The sequence below is a fragment of the Loxodonta africana genome, chromosome 4 (genome assembly GCF_030014295.1).
Source record: "Loxodonta africana isolate mLoxAfr1 chromosome 4, mLoxAfr1.hap2, whole genome shotgun sequence".
Lineage (NCBI taxonomy): Eukaryota > Metazoa > Chordata > Mammalia > Proboscidea > Elephantidae > Loxodonta > Loxodonta africana.
In genome coordinates, this window is record NC_087345.1 from 63,642,753 (window position 1) to 63,652,801 (window position 10,049).

Here is a 10,049-nt window from a genome sequence, read left to right on the forward strand (position 1 = left end):
CCTCCGGAGCCAACAGAGAGAGAAAGCCTTCTCCTGGAGCTGACACCCTGAATTTGGACTTGTAACCTACTAGACTGTGAGAAAATAAATTTCTTTTTGTTAAAGCCATCCACTTGTGGTATTTCTGTTATAGCAGCACTAGATGACTAAGACAGGGATGTTATACAGCGCATGACTACACAACTATTTTTTGTAACACCCATGGGTGATCCAGAGAGGTATTGACATTGCAGATCCCCAATATTGCAATGGCCTCCTAACTGGTTTCACAGGTTCTATTCTTGTTCCCACCACATTCTCCAATTCTACTACAATCTATTTCCACACAGCATCCAGAGTGAGTTCTTCAAAATGTAAATCAGATTTTGTCATTGCCTTGCTTACGGCCCTTCAGTGGCTTTCTACTCCATTTAGAGCACAACTGACCCCCTTGTGGCCCTGCATTATCTCGTCCTTGCCTCCCATGCTGGCTTCCTCTCCTTCCACTCCAGTCCACTGTCAGTCTAGCTCTTCCTGGAATACACCAACCTGAATTATGTCTTTGGTCTTGCTCCTCCCTCTGCCAGGAAAACCCTATCCAGAACCTTCTTCATGCCCTGCTTCTTCTTATCCCATAGTTCTTGGTCAGAAAAGCTTTCCCCATTTCCCCCTCCTTTCTTCCCCCCATTGCTCTTTATCACATCACCATGACTATTTCCTTCATGTAACTTGCCACAACTCAAACCATCTGGTGTAGTTTCCAAGGGGGCATGAGTCTCCTCTGTCTTGTTCACCACTGCATCCTCAGTGGCTGATACATTCTAGGAGTGGCCTGGCTGAAAGTTTTTGAGATCCTTCCCCAGGTTACATGAAAGGAGCCCTGGTGATGCACCAGTTAAGTGATCAGCTGCTAACCTAAAGGCTGGTGGTTCCAACCCACCCAGCGGCTCCATGGGAGAAAGACCTGGTGATCTGCTTCTATAAAGATTGCCAAACACCAAACCCATTACCATAGAGTAGATTCTGAGCCTAGAAAACACTATGGGGCAGTTCTACTCTGTCACATGGGACTGCGATGGGTCAAAAATCGACTCGATGGCACCCAAGAATAACAACAACGTGTCCCATCATAAAGAATCACCATTTCACATTCCAAAACTGGTTTATTTTGAACATATGTACACCTGATATTAGAAGAAGTGTCCCACTATTAACTCCCTTGACTCCTTCCAGAATATAGCCATCTGCATAAGAATCATTTCCCAAAATAAAAGAATGTCTATGGAGATTGGGAAATAAAAACAGACACACTGGAAAACTCTGGGCTGCTTCCTTTTTCATTATAAGTAAGACAAGGTTCGCGAGAGTAAGCATCAGTGCTTGATACTTTAGCAAGTTGAAAATTAGATCAAATGAATTGGAGGACAGCTACATCTTGTGTTAATGTTTTCCTTCTCGAATGAAGAAAATGAGATGATGTGAGCCATGACTCCATTTGAAAATGAAACTTTGTATTTCTATTTGCTTCCACGTTAAAGCAGACTGTTTTTCATTTTAGACTTTTCATGTTGGTAAATGTTGCAATACTTTACATTCATTAGGTCAGGCCCATTTACTATATGAAGCAAAGCAAGCACAGTTATATTATCCCCATAAAGTATTGTCTCTAAATTACACAGTAAAAAAATGAAACTAAGCCAGAAACCCAAATCTCACAGCCCTTAACACGACTGTAAAAAAAAAAAAAAAGAAAGAAAAAAACACCTTGGATCAAAGTTCCCCATTTTTAAAAGGTGCAATTTATCAACAGTTGATTATTGCCTCATGATGCCAAATAAACTCATCATGCAAGAATATACTAGATGCCTGACCCTATTTCACAGCAGATGAAAATACGGCGAAAACTGGACTAATCCAATCCCGGCTGTCTCTTGTAAAGTATGATGCATAAAAAACCTGGTCTTGCCTAGGAACCTTGTGTGGGTTTCTGATTAGCTGATTACAGAAGTCAGCAGCAAAGCCAAAGTAGAGTCTCACAGTGCGATGACAGTGAGCAAGTGTCTTTAAATTTATAATTGCCCTTGGATCTATTTAATTAGTTTTAAGTCATGAGGCATAATGGAGACAAATGGTTACACTAAGCAGGTATCAGATATGACAAGAAGCTGGCTACAATAATTTTGTTGCACAATTTCCTTCAGGAACTTTTTCTGCCAAACCTTTTCCTATGACGGCTATTAAATTTTATAGGATTTTTCCCACCATTAGTTGTAATGGCATTTGCATGTTAAGCGCTCACAACAAATGAAAACCATGATTCCATTGTTTCACACAGTGAAAACCATGGTTACTGCTATTCCAAATGGAGAACAAATCTGAAAAGAATCAAGTAATTCCTCCTCCTTGTATGACACCTATATAATCTCTGTGGGAAAGCCTATTTGCTTTGCAACTCCTCTATTTTTTAAACAGAATAGATTTTTCACATGTAGGAAAACTGCTATTTCTACCATAAGCCAATCATAAGACAGCTCAAGTGTCACCTTTGTTGAGGGAATTGGTTTGCAATTAAATATAACTCCTCCTTAAATAAATTTAGTTAAGCTCTTCTCATGGGGCCTGACGGTAAAAGCAATGTTAGCGATCTAAGTTTTGGGTTTTTTTTTTCTTTTTGGTTTTTATGAAAGAAATAACAGAACTCTAGGATTTGTGTCTAAAGTGACACTGAATTACAGAAACAACATGGAAGACAGATATTAAGAGTTTCTTAGCCAATTTTCTCCTCTGAGAAAACTTAGCAACTAGTTCTGGAACTTTCTAGATTATTTTGTTTAATTAGTTATTCAGAGTCACCTAGGTGTTGTAGAATATGATATAACAAACTATGCGTCTACGGATCTATAAAACTATTGAAGAATTCACTTCTTTCTCCTTCTAGATTCTTTTAATTTGGCACAGCTTGCTCATCATTCCCCCACCACCAATAATTTTTCAAGGCACTCTCCCCTTAACCTAGAAAAAAAAAACACTTAAATTGCTTGACCCTCACATTCTATCCACCAAATCCCTTCTCAAAAATTCAACTTGTTCTGAGAATTCTTCGAAAATGAAATGTCCTCAATAATTAAGATAACCAAAACCCTAAATTCTCATCTTCATTTGACCTCTTCCTGATGTATATTTTAACTCTTTCCTATATTCTTCTTGAATACATTTAGTCCAGAAATTTCTGACTCATAATGGGCCCCATTCAAGCGTATGAACTAGTTTCAAATTATATGTAATTTCTTATTAAAAGAACATCCTTGGAAATTGCTTCTCTTAGTTATCTAGTGCAGCTGTAATAGAAATACCACAAATGGATGGCTTTAACAAACAGAAATTTATTTTCTCACAGTTTAGAAGACTAGAAGTGTGAAACCAGGGTGCTGGCTCTAGGAGAAGGCTTTCTCTCTCTGTGTGCTCTGGAGGAAAGTCTCCTTGTCTCTTCTGAGCTTCTGCTCCTAGGTAATCTTCTTGTGGCTCAGCATCTCTCTTTCCCCATCTCAGCTCTCTTGCTTGTTTGTTTAATCTCTTTTCACCTCAAAAGAGATTGACTCAAAACACACCCTATGCTAATCCTGCCTCATTAACATAACAAAACCCACCCATTCCCAAATGGGATTAAAAACACAGGCTAGAGGTTATCATTTAGGACGCATATTTTGGGGGGGACACAATTCAATCCATAGCATTGCTCAAGTAAATCTGTTGGAATAACTAACTCCAAAATTATTTCCTGAATTTTTTCTCCTCTATTTTTTCTCATCCCTTCCGCCCCCACCCAGTATTCTCTACTACCAAAAGCAGAATCAGAGAAACACCTGTTGTGTTTGGTGAAGAAACCGAAGATGATGAAATTCATTCACTCATCTATAGATTATTATTTGCTCATTTAATCAACTAATTACACTTACGGCAAGGACCACCAAAAAATGTGGTATATCACTAAAGTTTACCCAAAATTACTCAAATTTGGGGAAAACTTTCGAAAAGTGGACAACCTTCCAGAGATCTAGCTGGGTTTGGGGTTGAGAGAGGATACATCTGAAATATTGGCAACTCTTGATCACAAGCCAAGTCCTAAACATTCATTTTGATGGGTATTAGTTTCCCTTCCCTGACTACCCACATAAACACAAGCATACCCTAAGCTGAACTTCTCAGCAATCCAAAATCAGGTTGCAACGGACTGTGAATGCTAATACACAGCCAACTGTGCAATTTGGACAAGTCACTTAGCCTCTCTAAAACTCATTTTCTACACCTTTGAAATCAAAGATAATCTCTGTAGCTTTATGATTTTATTGTCCTCTAATCAAAGAAATGGGTCAAACACCTGAGCATGATAATTTCATTTATTCCAGGGTAAAATCCATAGCCCCCAAATTTCTTCTCCACTATTATTTCCAGGAGTCCTTGGGTGGTGCAAACAGTTAATGGCTCAGGGCTGAGCAGCAGCTAATTGAAGAAGCGGAAGCTCAAGTCTACTCAAAAATGCGTAGGAAGAAAGACCACCGAAAACCCTGTGGAACACAGTTCTACTCTGATACACATGGAGTTGCCGGGAGTCAGAATTGACTTTACAGCAACTGGTTTATTCAGTATTTCTAATGTCCTTTGAAAGGGTTATCTTCCAAGATACTTCGGGAAGCATGCCACAATTCAGTTTCTACAAGGTCAATGCAAAGTTCTCTTTTCTCACAATATATAAATACTCAATCCAAAAATCATAAACACTGCTGTGTTACCTCAACGATTTTTGAAACAGAGTACTGAACCTTTTATTGTTGTGATAATAGGCTGTTTCATACGATTCTGGGTTTATCTCAAATAATGCTGTGAAAACAGTGATACTATGGAAAACAGAAACAACTTCACTGCTATTTTCCTTTTATCTAATGAACACAGAGGAAAGGCTTAGATTCAGGGAAGAAAAGGTCATAAGCTAGAATCGTAAGAGAGTTAGTTGTTACAAACTTTAAACAGGTACAGTTTGGTTAAAGACACTAAGCAAGAATGTCAAATCTATTTAAGACATTTATACATATTATAATCTTTCATACAATGAGTGGTTATCTGTTATTGGGTTCCTTGTGGTGTTTCGCACATTAACACAGTAAGTTACAAGCAGGTAGGGGTACACAGAATTGCATGCTTCCTAGCCTAGCCATGATACAGAAAGTTATTGTTGTTATATGACATTGACTGAATTGCTGCTAAACCCCGAACAGATCATGCTGACAACAACACTGTTCCCAGGCATCAAATCCCCAGATACTGGTTCATTTTGTTTAAGGCATCACACACTGTGTTCAAATCACTGCGGAGGTCCTGCACCACGTTTTCAATACTTCTGGTGTCTTTCAGAATTTCAATACTCTGTGTGTAGGGATTGAAGTGTACAGAGAAGGGACGGGTAATTGACTTTGCAAAGTCCCTGCAGAATAAACAGAAATAGAAGGATATGCGATCAACCCCTACTGGAACAAGAGATACATAGACAGAAGAAAGGAGCAGAGCTAGAAAAATAAAAAGTGATTTTTCTCTAGATGGAAGAAAAACAAGTTTACCTCATCTTTTCTTTGGCTTCTTCAAAACTTTCTGAAACAAAGTAGACTTCCTGGAAGGTGGTGATAAGGCATTCCTGTAAGCAGGTTGTCTTTGGGTCAAAGGCTTTCACGCATGCCTTGTCAGAGAGAGCATGCTGCAAAACATACCACGAAACCTGTTAAACTCCATAATGAGACTTCCAAAGAGCCGTGACATCACAGTTCTACAACACATTCGATAGCTCAGAATTCCTGCACGACTGCTCGGTTGTTAGTCTACCATGAAATAAGAAGCTCTCCCATATGCAGGATAAATCGGGCATTTGTTTGTTTGTCTGATTGTTTCCTTAATCTATCAGGTGCTGAGGGGAAAAAAAAATAAGAATATGGTATTTTATTTATTATCAGCCAAAATTATTCTGAAGGAGCGTTCAGAGCTATACCCCAAGCAAAGCAGAATTTTAAATCTCTGCTCTAAGTAGAAGCAGGGAGAGCATAAATACGCTCATAAATGTGTTGCTATAAGCAATGTACTGAAATTTCACTTAAGTGGCAGAAGTAATAATTACCTGCGTGGAGAGGTAATTGGGGCTCTGCCTGAACTATTGGTGGAGTCATTGCAAGATGTTTTGAGGCCAAGTACTGTGTACCAACAGAATCTGTAGTGGGTCTGTATATTTGAGGATACTTGCAAGCATTCATTTACCTTCCATCGAGTACAGCAGAGCAATATATAGCAGATAAATATTGCTAGGTGGGGAATAAAAGAGCTAATATTAATAGCTATAGTTATGCCCAGAGCAGGCATTAGGAAAATGGGAAAGCAAGGGTAATTACTCTTTGAACCGTCATTAGCTCCATTTTGCTCACCACATGGCTGGCACTAAGAACAGCAAAGCACACTGTGTGTCTGCATTCTCCAGATAAACTCAATGATGACAAGTTTGTGGCCATTTCCTGACACATGCCACCTGCCTATTTAGTGATCCCAGATCGATAGCTCTTAAACTTAATATGCACAAGAATTACTGAGAAGCTTGTGAAAAATGCAGATACTCAGGGCACAATTTTACTTAGTAAGTCTGGGTGAGACTTGGAGCCCTGGTGGTGCAGTGGTTATCAGCTTGGCTGCTAACCAAGAGGTCAGCAGTTCGAAACCAACAGCTGCTCCTTGGAAACCCTATGGGGCAGTTCTCCTCTGTCCTATATGAGTCAAAATCGACTCCACAGCAACAGGTTTGGTCGGTCAGTCGCTCAGTCGGTTAGTTGGTTGGTTGGTTTTGGGTTAGATTTAAAGATTTGCATTTTAAAGGTAAATTTTATTTTATTTTTTTTAAGGAAACCCTGGTGGCGTAGTGGTTAAGTGCTACGGCTGCTAGCCAAGAGGTCGGCAGTTCAAATCCGCCAGGCGCTCCTTGGAAACTCTATGGGGCAGTTCCACTCTGTCCTACAGGGTTGCTATGAGTCAGAATCGACTCGACGGCAGTAGGTTTGGTTTTGGTTTTGCTTAAGGTGACGCTGATCTAAGGGATTGTAAACTATATTTTGAGAAATACTTCCCTAGGTTCTGTGCTTTCCTTAATTTCATGGTAAATTAGTTGGGAAAGAGAGGCAGAAAGAAAGAGAAAAGGGGTAACTGAAACCGCCTTGAACTGAGTGTTAGAAAACTTGGGCTCTAGCTATCTAACTGGGTAACTGTGGGATTAACTTTACTCAAAAAATTTGGCCTTTGTCCTTGGTTCCTGGAGATAACCCCTTAAAACCTTGGACTTTCCTTAATGATTGAAGCGTCTTTGGTGAAGATTCCAGACCACACTTGAGGGTTTATGACTCAAGTTGGGTGGGGGTTAATTATGTCAGAAAGACCCACTGCATGATGTCAACCTCATAGTATCAACCAACCTCAGGGGAGGAGGCCTAGAGTTTGAACTACATAATGAGGCCCCAGTAAGGGCTCTGGATACGGAAGCTCCATGGGTGAAAGACACTAATGTACACAGGAGGGTAGTGTGTGCCTTTTTGGGATGTGGAAGCTCCGCGTTGGGAACCCTCCCAGACTTTGCCTTATGCCTGGCTTCATTTGTATCATTTTTACCATAATAAGACTGTAATCATAAGTACAGCACTTTCTGTGAGTTCTGTGTGTCATTCTAGTGAATTACCAAGTCCAAGGGAGTAGTGAGAGCCAGCAGGTCAGAAGTTAGGGGTCCCTGGGGGCCCCTGAGATTATGGCAGGTATACTGAGGAAACAAATGAAAGCCCCAAATTTGTTGCCATCAAGTCAGAAGTGAGGGGTATTTGGGGGACCCCTGAGCTTACAGGGGCATCCTGAAGAAGTAGTAGGAAAAAATCCAGGTTGTTAGAAGGTTAGAAGTGAGAGTGTCATGGGGATTCCCAAGCTTGTGGCTGGTGTCTGAGGTCTTGGGCAGACTTGGCATCTGGAGGACTGTGCCCTTTAACTTGTGAGGTCTGTTCTAGCTCCAGGTGGTTAGGGCCAGAGGAAGAAGTATGGCATGTGCAGCTGGTGTCAGAACAGAGGTAGAACCGAACCCAAAACCCACTGCCATCCAGTCAATTCTGACTCATAGCCACCCTATAGGGCTGAGTAGAATTATCCCATTAGGTTTCCAAGGCTGTAATCGTCATGGAAGCAGATTACCACGCCTTTCTCCTACCGGATGGCCGGTGCGTTTGAACTGCTAACCTTTTGATTGGCGGCCGAGTGCTTTAACCACTGTGCCACCAGTGCTCCTTAGAATAGAACAGACAAAACCCGTTGCCATCGAGTTAATTCTAACTCATAACGAACCTGTAGGACAGAGTACAACTGCACCATAGAGTTTCCAGGCGGGCCTGGTGGATTCAAACCACCGACTTTTTGGTTAGCAGCTAAGCTGTTAACCACTGCCCCACCAGGGTTTCCCAGAATAGAACAGAGGGTAAAAAAATCGATAACAGATGGATAGGGATTTGATTTTTCCACCAGTAACCTTGGCAAATGATTTAACCTCTTTGTGCCTCCATTTCTTCGACTGTAAATGAGTGGTTTGGGCTGGGCGATTCTGAAGACACTGTGTTCCAGCCACTGAAAGCCACCCAAAGTACTGTTCTACCTTCTCAATCTCTAACTGCTAGGTTTTCTGGAGAAATTGTGAAAAGAAAAAAAAAAATCTTTCCTGTTCAATATTCTTGGTGCGTTTCCCAACAATTTCAAAATGCATGGGATGATTTGTAGCCCTCCAGGAAGAAGACTGTAGTTCCCTAAGTTTGAAAACACAATTGAGAGCCAAAGGACCAGCACAGGAGAGAAAGGGCACGTGGTCCCTATCCTGCGTGTGATTTGGTTTCCTGCAACGTTGCGTTGTCCAGGTCGCTGCATATATGAGTTGGGGGATGCAGAGGGCCTCGCAGAGTGAACTCACTTTTTTTTTTTTTTTTTTTGGCCCAGAGAACAGCTTCATTATGAGCAGAAGGTCAGTACACCTGCAAACGCATCTGTGCTAGATTCAGTGCGGTGCAGTGAACAACAAGCAGATTTGGGTTCCACATGACTAATAATTCTGTTCACATTTTAAAAACAACTTCACAGGTTCAAGAAACAAAATGTCCTTTTTATGAGAGCTGCTGCTCCTCTGCAGAGAATGGTTTCTTGTTGGCTTGCCATGGTTTTCAGAATTAGAAGTTGCTTTCTCTGCAGCAAGATACTCTGGTTTGCACTTTATCTCTCATGTGTTGCTCCAAGTGTCCATTCATGCGCAGAACATATGGAAGGAAGGACAGCAACTGACACAGTGTCCTCGATCTTTCTACCCTCTCATCCTGGCAATAGGCAGTGAGGGCAGAGTGGTAGCAGAACAGGCTAAAAGGACATTTCAGCCTGGCTCCCCTGAGGCATCCTGCTGAGCCAACCCGACCTTTCATGGGGGTCAAGGACAAGAGCAAGAAGAGGGTGAAACTCACCTGCTTGGGTCTGCAGCACTTCGATAGGATGTAAGCAATATTAGTAGTCACTCTGTGCCTCCAGAATGTGTGTGTGCAATAGCAAAGACTGAATTCAGAAAATTTGCCATGTGACGATTCCACCAGATACTCAGATGAGCTCATTTAGTCTGTTTCGATTGGTAAAGGGGATTAGAGTGGATCAAGAAAAGTTCTGACGATTGTTTTGATATTTTTTGGCTCTGATAGACTAAACCCTGTAAACTAGAGGGCAGGGTGCTCTGCCTCAGACTTGAAGAAAAATCCATGGATTCTCAGCATATAATTTGAGGCAAAGACAATTAGGTGATACATATTACATTTGCCTAATGTAATATTCAGAGGAAAAACTGGGAGTTGAATGTTTTAAGCTCTCAAAAATGCAGTGTGTCCTCTGGGAGCCTGCTGTGTCTGCTGGTTACCTGCTGGGGACCTTTTCATTCTTGTAGTATAGGGACCGCTCCCACTCTTTGGCTGCTACACAATCTAGGACAATAATAG

General features: G+C 41.2%; 1 protein-coding gene across 44 annotated transcripts in view; it reads right to left on the minus strand.

The window, feature by feature from the left end:
• The window catches only part of TPH2 (tryptophan hydroxylase 2), a 365,498-nt gene that overhangs the window by 218,113 nt on the left and 137,336 nt on the right, over positions 1-10,049 (minus strand). For 25 of the 44 annotated variants that reach the window (XM_064283853.1, XM_064283852.1, XM_064283851.1 and 22 more), the window contains exon 12: positions 5,592-5,725. The exons of 4 other annotated variants lie outside the window; for them this stretch is intronic. In XM_064283853.1, the coding sequence (XP_064139923.1) occupies positions 5,592-5,725 (134 nt within the window). 15 more of the 44 variants (XM_064283826.1, XM_064283824.1, XM_064283823.1 and 12 more) reach the window with 4 other exon arrangements.